Source organism: Gracilinanus agilis, chromosome 2 (assembly GCF_016433145.1).
Source record: "Gracilinanus agilis isolate LMUSP501 chromosome 2, AgileGrace, whole genome shotgun sequence".
NCBI lineage: Eukaryota > Metazoa > Chordata > Mammalia > Didelphimorphia > Didelphidae > Gracilinanus > Gracilinanus agilis.
The window spans coordinates 667,318,280-667,343,071 of record NC_058131.1 but is presented as its reverse complement, the minus strand read 5'-3'; the positions used below and the strand labels follow the sequence as shown (position 1 = coordinate 667,343,071).

The following is a 24,792-nucleotide window of genomic DNA, read 5'->3' as shown; positions in this document are numbered from 1 at the left end:
TCCCTAAGATGCTGAGTTTTATGAAATGTGTCACCCTACATTGGTTAAAAACTAGTGCTGGTCTAATCCCTATCCCCATATATTAAAAATATAAGACAGATTTAAAATATTAAACCTTCGAGATAATGCATTATCCAGATGCCTTCATTTTATAAATGAGATCCAGAGAAATTGTGACTTGCCATATATGTGTCTGTTTGTGCAGATTATGCATATACACATATATAAACATATATACAAACATGTATATGCATATTATAAATTTGTACCTCTAGGGCTTCCTAGATCTGAAAAAGCTCTCTCTCTCTCTCTCACCTATACATACATACATATATATATATATATATATATTCTCTATATATGGACAACATTATGATTTTCAATGATCTTTACATGTGTTTTCATTAAAGCCCCTATGCAGTAGGTACTAAGAAGAATTATTATCATTTTACAAAATGAGGTTCTAAGCAATTAAATGGTAGGCATATATGTGTGTCTATACATATAGAAGGTCATGTAAAATAGTCAGAATTGTGCCGGGTCTGGTTGTCAGTGATCTGGATTCAAATCATGCTTCTGACCCTTACTCCTTGTAAGATCTAAAGTAAAAGAAAAAATCTGGGCAAAGTACTCTCTGAGCAAAATCCGAGTTTATTTGGTGGGAACTGAGACCTCTGGCCTCTATGATTTTTTTTTTTTTTTTTGCTCACAATAAAGCCAGATCTTTGCCCAGGAGGCTTTCCCAGTCTCTTTTTTTCAAAGGCAAATCACCAAACCTCCCTGGTCCCCTGTAAAATGACCGATTTAAACTAGATATCTTTGAGCATTATCTCTACATCTACAAACACATTCATCTTCCTCTTCTGCATGCACAAATTGAGGCACTGTGACATGGAGTTGCAAAGATAAGATCTCAAGTCCCACTTCTGACAAACGCTCTTGCCTTCTATGCATCTGCAGCCCTTTGCATGGTACCTGGCACATAGTAAGCCCATTTATGTTTCTTGACTGACTTAGAGAGTTTTGAGCAAGTCACATCCCCTTCAGTCCCTCCAGGATCTAAAATCCTCTGTTTCAGCTGAGTGGTCATTTGGCATTGGTGAAGGGAGACGCCAAGCTGGGAGTTCTCAGATGTAGCACCTGAGCAACATGCCATGTGTCTTCACATCTAGATTATTTCAATAAGTAGAATCAGATACCAATGAGAAAAGGGCTTATTTTTCCACTCCCTAGCCAAAGATAGGGCTGTGATTTTTGTTCCATAGATGGGCAATGTAAGCTCCGCTATTTGTCCTTTAGAATCAGGGAAGGGGGAGGAGGTTACATAGTGGGGATAGAGCCTGGCAAGAGCCTCTGTTGTGCCAGCTGATTTAAATTGAAATGTTTTCCCTAGATAAATGAGTGTTCAATAATACACCAGATCTCCAAGCAGAGGGAAGTGACAGCCACTCTGTAAATAAAGGCACTTAGTTGTTGGTAAAGAGCTGTAAAGTGGTTCTGAGCTGATGTTTGCTGACCAGCAGAAGTAGCTTCACCTGCTTTATGTAATTGTTGCTGTAGCCCTGACTATTCCATATTAAAACTGATTCTCAGGGACCAGGCTGTCGCATCGGATCGCCCACAGAGCAGGGGTGTCCACCTATCCATTTAATTGTTTTTGACAACTAGTCATCACATCCTAGATCTTTTTAGAAAACTGGCAGTCGAGTTCCACTGTCAGCCAGGCTCTGAAGCCATGTAGGCCACAGAAGGGAGTCTAAAAGGGAAAGAGGGGGATGTTAATATTTTGTTTTCCTAGTAACAGGACAGCCCACCTCAGGGTTTATAGCCCAAATCAAAAGACAGGTGCTCTTTTGAGCAATGGAGTCACATTTTAGATGGTGCTAGAATTCAGTTCCACAAGACTATTTGAAAGACTGGAAAAATCTTATCATGGGACTTAATGAGTATTGAACCAAGTAGTAAACTAAACTACTGTTTGGTCATGATCTTTTCCTGCCAGCATTGATGGCATGGGGCCATTAGGGGATCGGAGTGCTCCCACAACACAATAAAAATCTGTAGAATAAAGAATGGGAAAATTATATCTATTAAGTAAAAATCAGCTCAATTATAACTCTGGGGAATGGTTTTGCCTTCTTTCCTGTTCTCAGGCACCTTCCCTCCCTACTTTCAACAAGTCTCAATGGGGACATAATTTATTTTTAATTTCCTTGAGCTCCCCCCAAATTCCTAGACTCCTTGGGTTTGCCCATGCCCAATGCCTAGCTGAAGCATCACTTGGGACTTGGGGTCAGTTAGGATTCTAATGAGTCAAGCAGGTGGAGAGCCTGGTTAGGTAGACCTGAGAGGTTTCAGTGAGAGAAGACACTTGGGTTTAAAGACACCAAGAACAGCAAATGAATACATGTGTTTTACTTGCATAATATCATAGATGTAAAGTCACAAGGGATTAAGACTTGGACCTCTGGCAGGAGCCTTAGGGCTCTGCTAGGTCAACCTGAGAAAAAATGAGGTCAAAACAAGTAAAATTACCTGCGTGCCTTCCATGGGGAGACTCAAACTCAGATCTTTGGAATCCTAATCTAGTGTTCCATCTACCCCCACCACAGTGTTGGCTACTTCTTCAGAAAAAAATGCTACCACTAGGGAAACCAGTTTAAGAGGAAAAGGAAAAGGCTGAATTTTCTTGCTCATCCCTTCCAACCAGGGCTACCATTTTGTCTTTAGACAAGGACACAATGCTTTGCCCAAAGTTACCTACTAGGAACATGGAGAACTGAATTTAGAGAGGGGAAATATCCTAACTCACATTATGCTGATGACTTTGAAGGGCAGCTAGGTGGTTTCCTCGTTTGTCAAATGAACTGGAGAAGGAAGAGGCAACCCATTCCAGTATCTCTTCCAAGAAACCTCCAAATGGGGCCATGAAGAGTTGGACACAACTGAACAACAGCAGAATATATTTAAATTGTGTTTAGGAATTGATACTCATTGACGCCCGGACTGAAAATATTTCTGTGATACAATCCAACCACAGTTATAGACAGAGAAAACTATACTATCTTACATTTCGGTGGTGTATTAGAATTTTCAAAACTCTTTCCTTAAAATAACCTCTAAAGAAGATAAAGGATTAGCCTCATCTGACAGAAGAGAAAATTGCAGATTTGAGAAATCGTTATTTTGCTCACACTTAGTATGACCTTGAAGCACCCTCTCAAAATCACGTTGTTTTGAATTCAAATCCACTGCCCATCCCACTATGTCATCCTGCCCCTGACACAAATTCCTCCGTTTGACGGTTGGCACTCTGGTGTCATGGTGGTGGATGCATTCTGACCTTCACAGAACCAGATTCATGGGATATTAAAACACTCTATTCTGAATGTTTCTGGGTCAACTTTTAAAGCTCCTTGAGGGTAGCTCTTTTATAAACAATTATCCAACATCTGAAAAGCAGAGATTCCTCAGCCGGGGAGAGGGGGAGACGTGGCTGACAGCTCATTTAATGCTCCGTGCACTCTCTGGGGGAAGAGTTGGTAAGATGACAAAAATCATTTCGTGGTGAGCAACATTTCATGATGTTTCAGGCATATCCATAGTAGCTCTGCTTCCTGGAGGTGGGGGTGGGAGTGTGGAGGGGGTTCAGGATTTGCCAGACACGAACACTTCTCTGGCTACAAACTGGAGCTGCCCATCAACACGATGGATCTCCCATTGTTTGGCAGCTCCGCCGAGCCAAGTGACCGTAGTGACGCGATTCCCGTGCATCATGGTGGATGCTCTGGTCCTTCCAAGGGTTCATTTATTCTGGAGCCCCCCCCCTGCAGCCCATGTCTGTGTTTGTGGGTGTGTGCATGTGTGGGAGCATACATGTATGAGGAAAGGAATCTGTGTGTACATGTGCAACAGCACACACATGTTTACATTGATTGTATGTATTGTGCTCATATATAACATATTGGTTTATGTGTTGTGTGTATGTGTTTAAACATATGTGTGGGTGTGCTTGCATTCACATGTGAGTTGTATGTATATGTCCATGTGTGCATCGTGCTTGCAGGTATGTGAATGTGTGAGTGTATGTCTCTGTGGATCTGTGTGTATGCATGTGTGGTTACATGTATTAGTTATGTTTTTGCTTGCACAGATGTGTGAGAGTGTGGATTGTGTAGGCATGTTTATATGTACCTGTGAGAGTATTTGCATGTATTGTGTGGGTATGTGTTTACATGTATGTGTGAACATTGTGATGCCTGTGTATTATACATGTGTGCAAGACTGTTTGCATTCCTATGTGGGTGTGCACTATTCCCATGTATTGTGTGTTTCTGTGTAGGTATATGTGTTTGTGTGTATCGTGAGAGAGGGCGTGTGCATGTGTGTGAGCATGCATGTGTGTGTGTGCTTATAGCTTTCCAGCCGGATTTCTGTGACAGTGGGAAGAGGCAGCAGATGCCCCCTTTAAAAGCCATCCCAGCAATGAGCGGGTTTCACTGTCAGCCCGGCTGATGCAAGCTCTTTGAATTACTGAATGAAGGATATTCCTCTTGCCAGGTCCTGTCCCCTGTAGGCACTGCAGGGGAGTATTATAGGGCAGTCCTTACCTTGGGAATTAGCCTGTAAGACCCCAATGCTGTCATCAAACTGCATAGATTTGATGTTGAGTGACGCCAGGATGCATTCCTTGTCCTGCAGCGAAGTATCATCAATATTATTCTGATTGGCTGACAGGATAACGCACATGTCACAGAGGTTGATGTTGACAGCCCTTAAATCAGCCCGACTTAATGGTGTACCCTTTGGCAGAGAAGAAGAAAAAAAAGCAGGAGAGAGAGAGAGAGACAGAGAGACACACAGAGAGACACACAGAGACACAGAGAGAGAGGAGAGACAGAGAAGGAGAGAAAAAGGAGAGACAGAGAGAGACAGAGAAAGAAGAGGGGGAGGGAGAGAGAGAAAGAAAAATAAAAAAAAAAACAAATTAAAGATTGAGAAGGAGCTTTGGGAAATTATTTAACAAGTATCTGTTTTATGCCCTGACATTAAGCTGGCCTAAGTATATAGCAGGGAATAGGAGTCGCGAGTTAATCTAAAGGGTACTTGGTGCTGATGGCAGCATTTTAGGCTTCCTCTCCATCCTCCATCAAGCTATCACTAACAAACGTAGAAGAGGAATAATGCCGGGGTCCTTGTCTTGATTTAAACCATCGTCCTGTGGCAACCTCTGGCTTTCAGACTGGAACAAGGGGGTGGGCTTTAAATGTCTGTTTATCTAATGGCAGGTCACCTCTGTCTCAGGCGAAAGGAGAAAGAAGTCCAGATGGAAAGAAAAAAAAAACCCAGCAGAACTCGTGTTCCCAGTGCAGCCACGAAAGGACGGCACAGGGCAGGGCTAGAGGCCATGCATGGCTGGGGGTGAGGCGGCAGTGATGCAGCTCAGGATTCACCATGAAAATCTGGGAGTGAGAGAAGAGAGAGCAGGAGATGTGGGATGGGGAGTAGAGGCGGCTTTTCTTAATTGGCAGAAATTGTCTGTGATTATTGCTGTGGATGTAAAGTTTCTTTCTATTTTAAGTCTGTGATCATGGGATTCTGAAGTCATTCAGGGCTTTGGGAGAGGTGGGGGTGAGAAACACAGGTCTCCTGAGTGTTAAATGAGGCCAGGATACCTGGGGGAGTACATAGGGTTGTTTTCCTGAAACACTGTCTTTCATTGAAGCTCAAGATCTGTCTCCAAATGTGCTAAGAAGCAATGGATTTGAGGACCATAGATCTAGGACTGGGAGGGATCTTAGAGGCCATGTCACTTTTCATTTTATAACTGAAAAAAACTGTCAAATGACTTGCCCAAAGTCACGCAGGCTGAGCTAGGATTCAAACTCAGACCCAAGGTTCAAAATTCAGAGTTCTTTCCATTACATGATGTTGCCTTCTGAACTAAAGGTTTCTCTTAGACTGGAAACTAGAGTTGGTTAGAGGACCTGATAGGAACTTTATCCAAAACAGGAATTAGTGGTTAGTGGCTATGGGGGGAAAAAAGGTTTAAGAAGTTGAAGGTAGGTACAATTCAGATACATGGTGCTAAAATAGCTCTCTTTTTAGGGAACCACATTTTTAGGGGAAATAAGATTAAGAGGAACCCAGATACTCAATGAGAATAAGAATTAAATAAACCAAGATTGGCTGTTAAGAATATACTAGTGTGTGTGGGGGGGGGGGACAGCTGGGTAGCTCAGTGGATTGAGAGCCAGGCCCCTACATTCAAATCTGGCCTTAGACACTTCCCAGCTGTGTGACCCTGGACAAGTCACTTGACCCCCATTGCCTAGCCCTTGCCACTCTTCTGCTTTGGAGCCAATACACAGTATTGACTCCAAGACGGAAGGTAAGGGTTTAAAAAAAAAAAAAAAAGAATATACTAGTGAATTTATCTGGAACAAATTGACCAGGAAAGGGCTAGAAAGGCTTTTTAGGGAGTGATGAAGAATGAGCATTATAGGTGTTCTGAAACTTCCTACTCAGGGAACCTGAAGAAAAATTCAAAGGCAGATATTTCAAAAAAACAACAACAAAAAAAATACATCAGAGCCAATGAGACCTTCAGTAAGGTCAAGGAAGGAGCTACAAAGTCATGGAAGGCCTTGAAAGCCTGAAATGGAAGGAACTTTGAAAAGCCAGATAAAATAAATAACAATTAAATAATAATAACAATAATAATATCTTAGCATGTTTATGTTTAAACCTTCAATGGCCCCTTACTGTCAACTAAGAAAGGTTCTAATACTTCTTATACTGTCATCAGGGCACTCTCTAGTCTGGCACAGCTCAACTTTTGAAGCCTTATAACTAATTCAAGTCCACTCCACATACTCTGTACATCACGACTAACCCCTATCCATGCCACATGCTTTACCACCTTCATCCCTTTGTACATGATTCCTTATGCCCTAAACCCTCTTGTCAACTGCCCATGTAGACTTCCAATCTAAATTTAAATGGGAATTCAAATGTTATCTTCTGGATCCACAGAGTTAATAAATCTTTCCATTTTAAAGCCCGCTTTGTTCCTGTCTTGGACATTTGTGATATTTTATTGTATCATATAAAAAGGCATAGCTCTTTTAAGTCTAGAAGCTCATCTAATGCAGCCATCTCATTTTACCAAAAAAGAAACTGAGGTGCAAAGAGTTATGAGTTGGTTGCTCAAAGCCATACAAGTAAGTGAGCCGGGATTTGAATCTAGGTCTTGATGCCTCTGAAATCAGTGATCTCTCCGCTGTGATAGTATTTTCTGTGTTCCAATAGTTTCTATGCACTTAGGTCAGGGGCATCATTGGATACTCAATAGAATATTAATTAGATTTTTGTAGCCACTGTACCCCAAATTCAAACTAGAACACACTAAGGTTCACCTCTTACCATAAGATAGATTCCTTCTCTCCACTCCTATGACAATTATCCCAGCTCAGGCCTCATACTCTCTTGGCTAAACTATTATACTAGCCGCCTAAATGGCTGCTCAACTTCTAGTTTCTTTCCCTTTCTATTCTACACAGTTGCCAGAAGAAGATTATTATAAGACTAAGCTTTTCTTACTAACCATCAATGATTCTTGTCTCTAGAATAAAGTATAATGTTCTCAGCAAGGCATATCTTTCATAATATGACTCCAAATTAGCTTTCCAGGTTTATTTCCCATTACTCCTCTTATATACTTTATTTTCTAAATTGATCTATTTGCTGTTTTCTGATTTTAGCTTTTTATTTATTGCCCATCTCCAAGTTCTGGCAAAAGTTGTTCCCTCCTGACTGGTATATACTCTCTTCTCACTTCTGTCCCTTTGAATCTTGTTTCCTTCAAGGTTTATTTCATGTGTCTCCTCAATGGAGCTTTTCCTGATTCCCTCTAGTTAGTGTTAACATTCTCTACTGGAATATGTTTAGCGTTTGCCAATTTGTTAATATGATATACCTCTCCAGATAGAATGTACTCTCCCGGAACTCGGAGATGGTTTTTATTTTAGGTTTTTGTTTTTCCCACCTCCGATAGCTAGCAAAGTTCTTGACATCTGATAAACACTTAATAAATAGTGCCTAAATTAAATTTGGATTGATCCTCCAACCATGACTCTAGAGTAGACTGTCAATACAGAACATGACTTGTCATTTTCCTCTCTGACCACTTTGGGACTGGATTCACCAGCTCCCATGGGTTATTAACCAGGATCCTATTTTCTCGTGCCTAAATAGTGACTCCTTTACTTTGGCTGTAGAAATTAAGACAGGCAATCCCTTATAGATAGTGGGTAGTACCTCAATCAAAAGCATCAATATATTTCTGGAAAGTGAATTAAATGACAAGGAAGAATAGACAAGGTTTATGGACATTTTCTAACCTAATGCACTATTCTACCAGAGAAGAGGCAATTTATTTCTCTTCCCTTGTGAGATTTTTGTCAACACAAAACAAAACCTACTGTATTGTTTATTTTGTGAGTGAGGGGCACTGTAAAGTTTTAAACAGAAGGACAGTCTTGTAGTTAGAGAGACTTGGTTTCAAGTCTTGTCTCTGATAACATACTATCTGTGTGCCTAAAGGCAAATCATTTAAATGAACAGTGCCCCAGTTAACTTCCAAGACTACAGGTTATAGACAAGTTGCCAACATTGTTCGTTGGAGGGAGTTTTCATACCAGAACTTCCCCTTACCAATGAGATCAAAGATGTAGGCTAAAAAAAATGTTTCAGTCATCTGTATATATAGGCATTTAATTTTCACTTAGAGTAGTAGCAATGAAATAGAGAAACACCAACACATTTGGGCAAGCATGTGTTCTAAATACAAAAAAATATAAATGATATCAATGGAAACATCTTGTGTTTCTCTGGGCATTTGCTTTGTGTAGAGCATTATTTAAACAGTGAAATATGTGAAGACATATGTGGAAGCCCATTTTGTACAAATGTGCCAGGCCTGGGGACACTAGGTTTTAGAGGGTTTGAAATGGTCCTAAAAAATCAGAGAACCCTTGCATTTAGACATGCCAGTCCATTGGGTAAGCCCAGGGAATCAATGAGCAATTATTCCCTCTCTAACATACTAAGGAAACTGTTGCCACCCAGTAATAGGGCAGCAACTTGAGCAAAATATCTTTGCTGAGTCCTGCCAAAAATATATACCCAAATGCCCATTGAGAATATTCTGAGCAGAAGAATGATTAAGGAATGATAATTGAATTGACAGTCTTTATGAACTGTATAAAAGGGAAGAGTGTGTACATCTGTTGGTATACAGAGAGAGGCGTTGCATGGGGGCTTCCCTATATATCCTTGTGACTATGAATCCATGTACAAGAACATATGGGCATGTGGCCATTAAGCCAATTGTTTTTGATTTGGGTGTGTTTGGCCTGGGATTCAGAAGGGTTAGATCTAATTGTCAAAATATAAATGGTGGGAGCTGGAGAAGGGCATTATATGTAGATCAATGCCCTCCTTTCCAAATGGAAGGATGTGATTTCTCAGTGAACTTTACATTATCTTTTCATTCTCTTTCATTTCTGGCATTCTTCGAGCTGACACCTACAAGTCTGAAGTTGCCCTGCATGAAGTTGATCAATTCCTTTGGGAGATTGAAAGGTATAATTATATATTACAACAGATAATAAGAATATGGCTTTTCAGTGAGAAGACTGACATTAGGAAAGACTTGGACAATAATATGATTCTGGTATACATTTTCGATTTAGGGAACAGCATCAAACACTGAATTTTCCAACCTTTGAGAACTTTTTTAGAAATGTATGGGCAGTATATTCATTGAAAATCACCGAGTTCCCATATTCTTCAGTTCATCCTCTAGCACTCTGATTTTATAAGGTCATGGCACTAAGTCCTTTCCTCTGGTGATTATCTCCAATTTATCCCATCTTATCTTGTTTGTTCAAAGTTCTTTTCATGTTGGATTGTAAGCTCCTCTAGAGGAGGGGATTGTCTTTTGTCTTTCTTTGTATCCCCTGCTCTTATCGCAATATCTGGCCCATAGTAGGCACCTAATAAATGCTAGCTTGATCAATTGGCTTCCCTTTAGACTTAGGGTCCAGTGTGTTTTAAATTGTGTGCCATCACATTCAAGCAGACTCTAGATAACAATAGCAGAACAGAGTTTCCAATAGGAAGGTTACTCTGCCTTTAGTTGTGGGAAGAGAAGGGCAGGGAGACCAAATATATATAAGATAAGAGTAAATAAATCTTTCTTCAGTATAGGTATAAAAAATTTAGGGGAAGAGAGAAGAGAGGACATAGTTCAAAGTATTTATAATCATCAGTAATAGCCAAAATCAGTCACAAACACTAGTATATCAAATTCAGCAGGATCGAATGAGGTAAAGCAAGGGAAGGAGCATTCAGGGGCTAATCCATTTGATGCTAGCTGAAATTCATTCTTGATGAAGGACTGAACACCACTGCAAATTTAATTTAATAAGGTCTCCCAGGGTTTAGGTTTTCCTGGATGAAGCACAGGGGATGGGCTAAGTCCTCAGGCCCATAACCAGACAAAGGAACAAGTCCATGATCAAAGACACGATGTTCCTGCCCAGTTGGGATTTTCTTGAAAAGGAAAGAAAAGAAAAGAAAGTATCGATAGTATGACCTTGGACTTACAGGCAATATTGAAACTTTGGGGAAGTTATGCAGTGTTTCCCATTCTCGCTTGAGGTACTCAATGGAACCCACAAACACAATATGCTTCAGTTCATGGTAGTGAAAATTGCTTGCACGCAAAGGCATCACCAGGTTCCGGAGACCAATCACAGCTGAGGTGACATCACCAAAGATGCAAACCACCACATGCCCACTCAGAACTGTCATAGCAGCTTCATTTCGAGTCTGAAACAAAAAAGTAAAAGAAAACACCAAGGGTTTAGTTAAAGTCATTAGCCCATTAAAATATTGACTTCACCAGGGTCCTAGGGATGAGGATGAGTTATAAGTCAGCCAGCTAGTCATTCAATAAGCATTTGTTGTTCTTTTTTACATCATTTCCTTCTCTCTTAGTATCAATTGTAAGGCAGAAGAGCAGGAAGTGTTAGACAATCAGGGTTAAGCAACTCACCCAGGGTCACTGAGCTAAGAAGTTTCTGAGGTCAGATTCGAACCGAGGTCCATCTGCCTCCAGATCTGGTACTTTATCTATTGTGCTACCTAGTTGCCCTAATAGGAAATTTTTTTGGTATAACATAAGATATAATCTAACATCATATAATTGGATATGATAGCATTAATGTTCTATATAATTAATATTTTATGTGATATATAGTAAATATATTATATCTTATAGAAAACTTAACATAAGATATGCAATAATATAACATATACAAATATATGTTAAAATAGAATAATTATAACATGCTGTTCTCAATCCTAATGTTCATTCATTTGTGCCAGTGTTTCTTTTTATCCAGCTCTTTCATTTTATTTTATTATATACTTAGGACCACCACTAAGAATTTATTAAGGACCTACTATGTGCCATGCATTGGGGATATAAGAAAAAGAACAAAGGCTATCCTTGTCCTGAAGTAGCTCACAGTCTAACAGAGGGAGACAATGTGAAAACAACTATGAACAAAGAAGATATAGATAGGATAAATTGGAGATAATCAACGGAGGGAAGGCACTCACATTATGAGCACCAGGACTGGAGGAATAAGACCTGGGAACTGAGCCATAGAGTCTTTCTCATTTTTATTACAATTCTTTATTGTCCACCCCTAAGCCACTGGGGTCTGTTCTTATTTGCATGGTTGTTATAAATCAAACACTGAACACAAAACCAAAAAGAAAAAGCATTCCCAGGAAAGAGTGCTTACTTAAGCAGAGAGGCGTACCCTGGGAATTTAGAATGGAACTTCTCCCAGGTAGGAAAGATTTGTTGCCTCTTGCTAGAAGTAGACCAGGTAGTTACAAAGCTTAGATCACATACTGTAAATGTTCCACAGGTACTATTCATCCAGTGCTGCCCTGAAGATTCCAGTCCTGGGAAGCACTATAGAGAATGTGTATTTAGGGAGAGAAAGAACAGATCTAACATGGAACCCCAAACAAATGCAGTGGGGAACCTCTTTCCAAAGCCAGACAGTTAAGAAAGATAAAGAAGAAGGGAGATATTTTTTCAGACCTAGAGAAAAAGAACAACTGGGCTCAATTTAATCAATCCATCAACAATTATTTATTGTCCACCAAGTGTCAGGCATTGTGTGGGGTTCTGGGGATATAAGAACAGAAAAGGAAAATCCCCACTTATTAGGATCTTATGTTTTGATGGGGAACCAAAGGGATTCAAAGGCAATATTCCCCGATTGTTTTTTACTGGTATGATTCTAATTTATACATATCTGTGGGCATTGGCCAACATTAGCAGACACAAGACCAACTACTCCAGCATCCTCATCTGACCATAAACTGAAGCTCAAAAGCCTTTTTCTATATGTCCATTGCTCAGGACAATGCCCGACACATAATAAGCCTTTAGTAAATGTTTGTTGACCAAATGATCAAATGACAAGATCTTCTGTCTCTACATGAAGGCTGAATTTTGAGTTCCAGATTAATTGTTGGGATTTAGGGGAGATCTAAAAATCCTCTCTGTGGGAAGCTATGTGGTACAGTATTAGGCCTGGAGTCAGGAAGATTTGAGTTCAAATCTGGCCTCACTCTTACTCTGTGATGTTGGGCAAATCACTAAATATCTATCTTGGTTTCCTCAGTGTAATATGGGGATAATCTTATCGCCTACCTCCAAAAGTTTTTTTGAGCATCAAATGAGATATTTGCAAAGCACTTAGAAAAGTGCCTGGAACATAATAGGCATTTGACAAATGCAGGGTTTCTTTTCCCTTCCTTTCTGTGCCTGAATTTTCCTAATTTATGAGCCTTAAATTTGCACAAATTTAAGAGCCTTCTTGCCTCTGAGCAAACACGAGTCTGTTATCCTTGAGAATAAAGAATGGAATGAGTTGGGATAGAACATGATAGTACTCCCCTGGGTTAAGCCTGCCTTGGTCAGACCAGTCTGGTATTCACCCTGGGTGTCCAATTTTAGAAAGGTGATTGATAAGGAGGGAGCCATCAAGAGGAGAGTTGTTCAGTTTTTTCAAATATGTCTGACTCTTTGTGACCCATTTGGGGTTTTCTTGGCAAAGGTCCTAGAGTGATTTGTCTTCTCCAGCTCATTTTACAGATAAAGAAACTGAGGCAAACAGGGTGAAGTGGCCTGCCTAGGGTTACACAGTTAGTAGGTATCTGAGGCCAGATTTGAATTCAGATCTTCCTAACTCCAGGCTCGTGCTCTATCCATTATGCTACCTAATTGTCCTAGACCAGTATGATAGGAAAGTTTATCACCACAGGAGATAGAGATTGTTTGAAGGGACTAAGGATGTTTAGCCTGTCAAACAGAAGATCTGAAGGAAGGGATATGAGGCATAACAGTTGCCCTTAAGCTTTTGAAGAGTTTTTATATAAAATGGAAACTAGATTTTTCCCACTTGTCTCTTTGGATGCTTAAATATACCTAATTGTTACAAGGGTCTTACTATTTTTCTTTTAGATTAGAGTGGTAGTTGGAAAAGAGAAAAAAACAAATGCTTGCTCATTGAGAGGGGGCAAAAAAGAAAGGGCAGAAGGAAGATGCTCTGGGGAGATAGATTTAGAAGAATGTTTCCTAGTATTTTCAGTGGAATAGTCAGCGTTGAAAGACCTCGCTAGGTATCTTCATGGAAAAGCTGAATGATGCCTTATTGGAAAAGCTATGGAAGGGGTTTGGGAGCAAATGAGGGTTTGACGAGATACCCTCTGACATCCCTTCTAACTCAGATTCTGCAATCTGTGATCTATGATGCAATGATATACAATTGTTCCAGTTCCGCTCTGTTTCTTAGCCTTCTAAAGCCTCTAAGAGGAAGACTCCCAGCAAGACAATAGAACAAAAATCCTTTGAGATAAGACAACATGGGAGCAAAAAGCAACTCAAAGCCATACCTGAGAATGATATAAACCAGGGGTCTTTGTGAAATGCAAATACTCAGTTACTGCTGGCCCTTTTGCATGCTGTCATATGAAATAACATAAATGACATTAGGAGGTTCATTCTGGGTCATTCTCCTTGCTTCCTTCCCGGTCATCGCTCTCCTTTTGCCCCTTAGACAACTCCCAGTCATTGTACACCAAGATACCCCCAAGTGGTCTCCTGTGCCTTTGGGGAGATATATTAATTTCCACCGTACATATCAAACTCGGGTTGATTCACTCCCTAGAATTGACTGGTGTATTGATTGTTTAAATGCCAATATTGCAATTCATGACAGTGTCAGGGTTATTACGGCAACCCCCAAGGAGAGGAGGAAACTGGCTCTCTTGCTCCCTGATCGTTAGGATAAAGTGGGGGCTGTCACTGCTATTGGTTTCCATGTGTAACAGTGCAGGGAAATCTGAGACATCGGCCTCGGGAAATGCTTTATAAACTGCGACAAAGCGGGGATCCACTGGGGACCTCATTTCAAATATCATCAGTTTTGTGGTGGAGATCTGGAGTTAGTTACTGGCTGCTTGGAGGTCTGAGTGCATGGGCACCCTGAGCCGGAGCTTCTCCTGACTCTAACTAACTGTGATAGGCCGCCTAATTATTTTTAATTGGCCAAGTCAGCTGGGTAGCTAGCCCACTTTAACAAGCAGATGGAATGCAAACAGGACCTAAGGTGGGGGATGGGAGAGTGGCATGGAGGGGGAGGCAGGAACATGCCAATCCACGGAAGATTATCCAAGAGACTCGGAGCTATAGACCCTCTGCTGTCCATTATTCATTTGGAACTCTTTAATTTCTATCCATTCTCCACGATGAGCCTTCATTGGCCACCCTACTTCGGAGTGATCTTGCTTTCCTCTGAAAGACTAAAGCATTAAATTAGGCAGCTGGGTGATATGGAGGATCGAGGACTTAACCCAGAGTCAGGAAGACCTGAGTTCAAATTCCACCTCAGATACCTACTAGCTGTAAGTCACTTAACCTACTTCCCTCTGTTTCTTCCTCTATAAATTGGGGGTTCTTACAGCAACAATCTCCTAGGGTCGTTATGAAAATAAAATTATAGAGCACTTTTTAATTAAGGTTAATTAATTTACTTTAACTTAAAGTGTTATATAAACATGGTATATAAAACTCCATACAAATGTCATTATCAGTATTATTATCTTGGGATCTAAAGCATTTTTCAGTTCTTAAAGTGCTATATAAATATGCTATATAAAGTGCTATGTAAGTATCATTATCAGTATTATTATCACAGCATCGATGAGTCCTAAGCTAGATCTCAGAGTCCTAGTAGGACACTGATGGAATAGGTATGCTCTACCTGTTGGGATACTCACTAACCAAGAGATATCTTGTGACCTTGGTTGAACCCACCTAACCTTTCCCATCTCCTTTCCTATGACTCCGATTAGTAGAGTCTCCATTTGAGCCCAGCTGGTCTCTTTGTGGCTCCCACCCCTGGACAACCCTTCTGCTTCCTTGCCCTTGAGCAATGGGGCACCGTGCCTGCATTTCCCTCTTTTTCCACCTTAGCTTCTTTTAAGACATGACCCAGGTGCTACCTTCTCTACCAGGTCTTCCCTGAGTTCTCTAGTTGGTAATGCCCTTTTTCTCTTGAGATTCATGTGTTTTACCCTGTATAATTTGCATTGGCCTACCTACCTATATACAGATGGTGTCCCTTCACTAGAATGTAAACTCCCTCAAGGCAGAAGAAATTTTATTTTTTGTTGTTATAAGCTTAGCATCTAACATGGGACCTGCGTGGTTGAACTGAACTGGACATTTGTTATTTTCATTATCATCACCAGCAGTACCAAGTGCCAACTACCCATAGTGCATCTTGCTAGGGATATTGTATGTGCTTGTGTGAATATGTGTATTTTGGGGGAGATATAGTGACGAATAAGACATATTTCTTACTCTTGAGGAACTTAGGGAGGAAGGTCAGTCACATAAAACTACATGGTAAGTTGCCATTCACCTGATCTGGGTCTGTTCCTAGTACTTAGCACAAGACAGGAAGGGGATCAATAAATGGCGAAGGGATGAATGAATGAAGAAATGAAGGAACTTTTGATTTATTACTCCCAGTCCAAACTCTGAAAGAGATCAAGACCCCTCAATGTGTTCCTAATTTCCATCGTCTTAAAAATAGGACAGGGGATTGTGTCATCCCATAAAACAGCTGGCAGATCTCAAGGCTAGAAAACCTGGCTTTGGTCAGAATTATGAAGGGGCTCCTTTGACACTCACCAGAATGACTTTTTCGATCTCCTTGGCTGCACACCAGTGGAACATCCCTGTAGAGTCATACTTTTTCATATTGGAGTCCATGTTGTCGATCCGATCATTGCCAGGAATTAACAAAGCATCATGCCTATAGGAAAGGAAAGGAAAGGGAAGGGAAGGGAAGGGAAGGNTCTTCCTGACTACAACTTCTGACGTGATGCTCTTCGCAGTAAAAGCTTTAACAGGCTGCACTTTAAATATTTTAGCAATTTGCCCAATCAGATTTTGCTTTCCTCAACTGAAGCCCTTTAAAGATTCAGCAGCGTGTCACTTCAGAGCAGATTGACTACCAAATGCCCACATCTGGAATACATGATTTCAATACTAAACAAGAGCTCCCCCTCTTCCCTCCTTGACAACTGTATTTGCACTAACCATCTAACTACTTTTATATCAGTCTCTCTCTCTCTCTCTCTCTCTCTCTCTCTCTCTCTCTCTCTCTCTCTCTCTCTCTCTCTCTCACTCTCTCTCCCCCCCTAGTCCTTCCCTCTCGTTGCCTCAACAAGAGAAGGAGAGAGAAGGAAGAGGAGGAGGAGAAAGAGAGGAGAGAGGGAAAAGAAAGGATGGGAAAGACAGAGACAGACAGATTGCAACAGAGAGGGAAAATACTTTGAAAAAATTTTCTGAATATCTTTAATAATGCTTCCACATTCCAGAGTGGGGACCTGAAACAGGTTAGTCATTCAGATGTAAGCTTAATTAGAAGTAGGGGAGGGGTATGATGAACTTTTTCAGCCTTAGAATTATTTTTGTATTACTATTTTGTTTGTTTCATTATAGATATCGGTGTTTGAAAGAAATCAATGGCCAGTTCACAAAATGAGGCCAGTCTTGGGTACTCATTTTCTTTTAGAGATGAGGAAACTGAGTCCCAAAGAAGAAAAGTGATTTACTCAAGACTAAGAAGTTTAAAACTCTCTACTACATGCATAACCTAGATTGAATCACCTACCAGCATGGGAAGGGTAAGGGAAGAGCAGGAGGGAAATAAGTTTGACCATATAACTTAGGAAAACTTCTATGGAAATGTGTTATTACACATAATCAGCAAAAAAATCAAATAAAAAAAAACCCAAAATTCTTTAACCTGGCCTTCAAATTCTCCACAATCTGGCTCCCACTTTTCTTTTTAGTCTCATCCCAAAACTGCGTACACTCTAAGTTTTAATAACACAGGACTTTCTTCCATTCTTTCAACATATTTTCTTGACTCAAAATGACCCGTTTCCTCTGGGAAGCATTTCCTGATCACTTCCAATGCACATGAAACTCCCAGCCATTCTATTCTCTGTCTCTTCTGTTTAATTATATATATTTATATAATTATACATAATTATATTCTTTCTTATATCATGCCTATTTTTGTACATAGTTTATTACCCGTCCCATTATGGGTAGTAACTGTCTCTTTTTATTTTGACCCCCCTAACATGTAGCACTGTGCCTTACATATAATAGGTGCTTAATAAATATTGATTCAAAGAAGGAAGGAAAGAATTCTAGGTTTTTTCTTGGTTCACTTGTAGGAGCACTTGATCTGGAATCTGAGGATCCTGGGCTTCAATTATCACAGTTCTGGGCATATAGTAAGGACTTAATAAATGTGGGTTGCTTTGCTTTTGACAATCTACCTCTGATGCATATTACTTTGGGCAAGTCACTTAATTCTCTGGTCCTCAGTTTCCTTATCTGTCAAATTTGAATGCAATGACTTCCAAGATCTATGATTCCAAGGTTAGTGTTCCAGCTTGCTATCTTCTTCACAAATCTTACTTTGGATTCTAATAGCATCATAGACCTAGGGAATATTATATCCCCTTTGTACAATTGATGAAATAGAGGCAGACAGAAATTAGGTGACTTTCCCAGGGTCATAATCCTAGTAAGTCTTTGAGGTGGGATTTGAACTGAAGTATTCTTGACTCTAGGTCCAGTATTCTATCCATGGTACCACCTGGCATCCTCTGATATAGTTGCCTAGGTCAGAAGATATGGAATTAAAAAAAATATAGGACATAAGAAGAGAAAGTTTTGATAAACCTGAAAGGAAGTTGAGGGCAATCTGGGGCCAGAATGGGATGTCACTATAAAAGTGTCCAGTTTCCCAGAAGGCAGGGAGGAAAGAGCTACTATGAGCTCTCCTGACATAATGATTTTGCCCAGGGCCAGCCCTGTTCCCATGTTCAGTGGGCTCACTTGGCTGAATGGACTTCTGCAGAAAATGATGGCAATTCATCATAGCAACGGGCAGAAGCTATAATTACTTCACAACTAAAATCGGCGGCTTGAGCCACAATAAACAATCTCACGTTTTTAATTTTAAGTGCCTGTGAGTTGGTGTTGACTGCAAAGAGCCTTCCGGGGTAAGCAGAAAGGAGAGGAAAGGACCTATTATTTACAGTTTTGAATGCTGCTACATTGAGATTTTGGAGGTTCCCAAAGAATAGTTTATATTTGTGAGAACACAGCTGAACACTTGCCATTGTGAGCACCAGTCAATGTTGCTATAGTAATAGAAGGCCCAATAGGGGAAAAGGGCAGTTTGTTAGAAGAGGGAAAGGAACTGCCTTATGATATCATTAGTTTACAAAACAACAACCAGAACCACTGTTAAAACTCTCAACGACAGCTCCTCACAGACCAGTTATTTGGAACCAAGGACCGATACTATATATTGTCTTTCATGACTTACTTGATGTATTTTCTTGACTCACAAAGCAATCCCAAACTCCCCTGAAATGTGCTATAATTAATTCAAGGCTCATTTGTTACTAACTACTTAGATACTGTAGAGTACTTTATTTCTTAGGCAATAGGGATTTTATGAGCTGGAGGAGATCCTGCTGAATCTTCCTTCCACCTTGAAATAAAGGTGGTATAACTTACCAGCTATTCCTTAATTAATGTAATTAATTGCTCTTGTGGTGCTTTGGGGTCCTGCCTGTTCATTTGAGGGAGAAAAACATCTTGCTGACAGTTTTGGCTGAGCAAGTTCCAGCCTTAGGATATTTCTAGATATTTTCCAATTTCGTCCCCAGGCCCCAAAACACAATTGATCAATTTTTCACAAGGGGGATTTAGATCATGCATTAAACTCATATGCAATTTTAAGAGTGATTTTGTGGTCACACTGGACAAAGTAAAATGTCATCTTGTAAACATCAAATTATTTTGACCAATGTAGAGAGTCAAACCCGATAAACCAGGCACCAAAATGGGCATTCTTGAGGAAATGTAACACTTCAAAGGTAACAAGGGGATCTTCTGCTCTCTACTCCCCCCCCCATCAAAATGTTAAATTAATCCCATCTTAAAACTGGATAAAGGAGAGTGGTAGGTCCCTAGGTTTTACCTCTGCTTTCTGTCTATCTCAACAATTCTATGACCCAATCTCCAATGGGTACATTATGTGGCACATCTATTCCATTGCCCCGTTGGACTCTTCTGGGAATGATCCATAGAAAAACTGTCATAAAGCACTTTGATTATACACATGCAGAAGATAGACTTGATCATCATTTTTGGTTAGGCCATTGTTTCTGATGTCTTGAGTAGAGGGAGGTGATAAAATCTTCCTTCTGCTTTCACAATAGATGCCTTTTTTTCTCTTTCCTTTCCCTTTTCTTTCAATAGAGAAAGTCTGGCATGTTAAATTTTTCATGTCTCCTTTCCTTAAGTCCCATATAACACCTCCAAGGTCCTCAGCTAGAAATTATTCGTGCCTGACTTCAAATGAAGAATAAAACATCATTGTTTCTAGCTTTCAGAGAGCAACAAATGCCACTTACCATCAATTAATCTCAGCAAGGAAACTGAATGCCACTCTACAGCCGCAAAACCAAAAAGCTTGCCTTGAAGACAACAGCCTAGAGCAAAACCACAAATCCCTCTTCCAGCCAACCTGCTGTGAGGAAGCTTGTATTATATTTTAAAGAGCACAGCTTCCCTTGCAGGCATGTACTGCAACTCCCAGTGTATTCTGCTGTGGACGTTTTAATATTGGACTTTAGAACTTTCAACACAGGTAGAAGGTCTGGGATTCTTTTTAAAGCTACTGATAAAGAATATCATTAACTGCCAAGCCTGAAAATATTGGACCTGCTCACTCTGCCCGTGGAATAAAACACAGTGGGAAAAAACACTGGCATTAAAAATGTAGAACTTGGTTTTTGAATCCTGTCCTTGTCATTTACTGTCTGTGTGACTTTGAGCAAGTCCCCTACCTTCCCTTGGCCTCATTTTCCATCATCTATAAAATGAGAGAAGGTGGTAGGGAAGGAGTGTACCGTATAGTCTCTGAGGTCTTTTCCAGACCCAAATCTTGATTTTCTGGCCCTCACTTAAAATCATCTGAAAAGTCATTCCCTGCCTCTGTGAAACCACCTATTAGGTTTGAGATCTGGTACTGCTCATAGAGACCAAAAAGAAACTATTTGTGGGCAGGAGATATGAGGCATCCCGTCATAAGACTTAGGCATTAGGATCCTCTACTTTCCTGACATTCTCAGGAACACTTAGGATCCTACCATCAACAGTAATTTTTTTTTGCCAAAATCTCATCAATTCTGAAAAAAAAATGAGGTTTCCCTTTCTAAGGGCAAGAAATATTCAGGTGAGGGACCCGCTTTCTTGACTTAGCTGTAAAGGACTGGACATACCAAGGTCCTGCCCAAGTGACAACTAGAGAAAAACTAGGATCATCTGTTGTCATACTTATCTTCATCCAACAAGAATGTGCAGAGGTAAAGCTAAGGACTCAAGAAACAAGGCAACCTGTCAAAATCGCCTAGATTGTGTCTGGTCCCACTCCCTGTGACAAACCAGTGCAGAGAACACAACACTGCTGTTTGCTGGCTGCCAGGATAGGTACTCTTAATTGAGAAAGCATTTAGTGCTCCTATGTCAAGGCTGAATATTTCATGATGCGCTCTATGTTTGACTATTTGCTCAGTGGGCCCCTGTCACTTCAATCTTCTCTGAATGGTTTGACTGATCTCTATAAAGCTTCGCCAAGATGGAATGACGGCTTGTCCTGGGCAAGAAGTGACAGTGGCATGTTGGGAAGAGATGTGAAGGCTTGAGCTTGTTGACGATGGGCACAGCCCATTTTTGTTGTTTTTGCAGTGGTGACCTGGTATTGGTTTGAATGGGAAAACTATAGGTCTAAAGAGAATCACTCACATATATGTTGTTATATTCTCTCTCTCTCTCTATCTGTTTCTCTCTCTCTCTCTGTCTGTTTCTCTCTCTCTGTCTGTCTGTCTGTCTGTCTGTCTGTCTGTCTGTCTGTCTCTGTGTCTCTGTCTCTGTCTGTCTCTGTCTGTCTCTCTTTCTCTCTCTCTGTCTGTCTCTCTGTCTGTCTCTCTGTCTCTGTCTGTCTCTCTCTCTCTTTCTTTCTTTTTCTGTCTCTCTCTGGTCTCTCTCTCTCTGTCTCTCTCTCTGTCTGTCTGTCTCTCTCTGTCTGTCTCTCTCTCTCTCTCCCTCCCCCCTCATGTCCATACCCTATACTTTCAAAAGACAATTAGGAAAATAATACAGAGGAGAGATGGAAGTTACTTGACAGGAAGGAAAACAGGCATGGAATCCTAGAGGAAAAACTAAATTTACCTCAATTTCTTTTTAGCTGTTAGTTCTTTAAAAGTTCAATACTTATTTTAATGAACCTAATTGGGTTTGCCCCCATTTTTCCTGAAATACATTCTGTTATTCCTTTTCCAAGGTAAAAAATGAAACCCTTTAGGAGTTAAGTCTTCACATACTTAGGAAAGGAAAGGATCATAGTACTTAGTCTATAAAGTTATTTCATTATAGGTTTAATCAGAGAATCTCCAAACTTGAGAATTATAAGAATCCTACTTGCTAGGCAGCTAGGTAGTACAGTGGAGAGATTGTCAGGCTTGGACTTGAGAAGACTTATCTTCCTGAGTTCAAATCCGGCCTCAGACACTTACGAGCCTGGTGACCCTAGGCAAGTCATTTAACCCTGTTTGCCTCAGTTTCCTCATCTGGAGAAAGAAATGGCAGACTACTCCTGTATCTCTGCCAAGAAAATCCTAAATGGGGTCACAAAGAGTCAGGTAGAACTGAAAAAACCGAACAAGGGACCTCACTGGGCATCTAGTTCAACCCATGATCCAAAGGGATCTCCACCATAACATACACAACAAGTTATCCAGCCTCCAATGAAGAGGCACTTCTTCTCTCTCCAACTTTTGCAGAGCTCTGCCTATTTGGAATTTATTCTTGATATCAATCCTAAAGCTCATTTTGTTCTTATCCCTTCTGCCACTACTTTCCCAGGAAAATGTTATATATTCTCTTATTGTTGTTTATTATCTGTTGTTACCTGCCCATGCTTATATTTATAAATACAGTCAAGAGTCCATATGAGGTCAGAAAGCTTAGAGGGGCTGCAATTCTCACAATGGAGTGAAAATCTACCTTAGTGAGCTTGGAAAGCACTCCTGATTCTTGCCTCTGGCACTCAAGCTATAATCTTCAGACAAAGTAACTAATTTCTCCAAACCTCAATTTCCTCATCTGTAAACTGGAATCAGAAACACCTGAACTACTTGCCTTAAACAGCTTTTGTGAAAATAAAATGCTATAAAATAAAATGTTTTACTTATTATTTTTTAAAAAAAATACTCTTACCTTCTGTCTTAGAATCAGTACTGTGTATTGGTTCAAGACAGAAGGGCAATAAGGGCTAGGCAATAGAGGTTAGTGACTTGCCCAGGGTCATCCAGCCAGGGCATGTCTGGGTCCATATTTGAACCCAGAATCTCCTGTCTTGGGCCTGGCTCTCAATCCACTGAGTCACTCAGCTACCTCTGGTAAAGTATTTTAGAAATATATATATATATATACAGTGAGTTATAATAGAAGAGATGCTGCTTTCTGAGTCAGAACACTCAGCTTTGACTCTGATCTTTTCCTAACTATGATTTCAAGAAGTCATTGCATTCTATTGGCCTCAGTTTGTTCATTTAGAAAATGATGGGGTTGGGCTCGATGATCTGTGAGGTTCCTTCCAGCTCTAAATCCATGCTCTAATGACTAATATGATGGAATCCATATGAAGATCACACATAGCCCAAAAGAAAACTGCAGAGGATTTTCCTATATAGACAATGGAGGAAAAGAGATGGCTAGGGGCTAAGAGAGAGAAACCTTTGGATGCAGAGTGCCAGGAATTCGGGAGAAAGAGAAAAAATGAAACGGCTGTCCCAACCCGTGCTATGAGCTCTCCTATTGATGTCCATTCAGGTAATGGGAAGAAAAGTTCCTTCTGAGTGCCCCATTTAGGACTGATGGTTCTCTTGTGTCACCTAAATCCCCAAATGAAAATGAGCGAGGTCAAGGTGATGTGGTGGAAAGAGCATCTGGGTTCAAACTCAGACTCTCGTGCTTTCAGTCTTGGGTAAGTTCCTTTGTCTTTTGTTGCCTCTGTTTCTACAACTGTAAAATGAGGTGCTTGGACTAGGAAACCTTTTAAAACCTTCCCAGCTTGAAAATCTATGATTTATGATGAAATAAGATTTACCTATGTTTAGCACAGTGTTTAGGGGCACACAGTAGACACTATATAAATACTTTTTTTGCTTCCTCTCTCCCCTATTTATTTATTAAAAATAGAACTTCATTTTTTTCTAATTTTGGTCTTTGATTAATTAAATGAACTGGTTGTTTTGGGGATACAGTATTACTAATTAGAAATAAAAGAATATTTGGGATGCAAGTGCGAGGATAAATACAGATATAGACACAAATGTAGGAATAGGCACATATACGCAATCATTCATATGTGTATATCAGCCTATTTTTGCCAGGAGCCCCATGAAGCTCCTATGAATGAGGACACAAAATGACCTTTTGCTGAGTATGCTACTTGTCTAGAGGCCTGTGTCAAGTTCACCCCTCTCTCTGGAGTGGGGGGAGACCAACTATTCCTTTCTTCTTCAGCCCCCTTGGGCCCTGTCACATTCTATTTGTTTGTGCATTAAGAGGTGGCTTGACTTAGCTGGGTTGACACTGCCTTCTCCCTTCATTCCACTCAGTGGCTGAAGATATGAGGGTGGCAGTCAAGGCCCCTATGACGCTTCCTTAAGTGGCTTGCTGGCATAGGTCCAGGACTTTTCACCATTTTATTCACTAGCCAGTGCTCTATTTCACAGGCATACCAAGTTCTATTTGTGTGGCCACTATGGCTGGCTGCCCCCATTCCCTGGAGACTCTTACTTGAGGTTTAAAGATATTTGAGCAAAGAGAAGTCCAGATAAAGGGCACAGGATGTGATGAACAGGTGAGGTTATTTCCTTTAATGATCTGGAGAGACCTAAGCATATCTTTTCCCCTTTTCCTTGTGTCTGTATAGAGAAGCCTGTTCCTCCCTGTCTGCC

General features: G+C 40.4%; 1 protein-coding gene across 1 annotated transcript in view; it reads right to left on the bottom strand.

The window, feature by feature from the left end:
• The window catches only part of KCNMA1 (potassium calcium-activated channel subfamily M alpha 1), a 299,458-nt gene that overhangs the window by 66,788 nt on the left and 207,878 nt on the right, over positions 1-24,792 (bottom strand). Inside the window, exons 18-20 of the mRNA XM_044659039.1 lie at positions 16,355-16,478; positions 10,672-10,896; positions 4,611-4,803 (exon numbers count right to left, since the gene is read on the bottom strand). Coding sequence (XP_044514974.1) covers positions 4,611-4,803; positions 10,672-10,896; positions 16,355-16,478 — 542 coding nt within the window. The remainder of the gene's footprint in view (positions 1-4,610; positions 4,804-10,671; positions 10,897-16,354; positions 16,479-24,792) is intronic.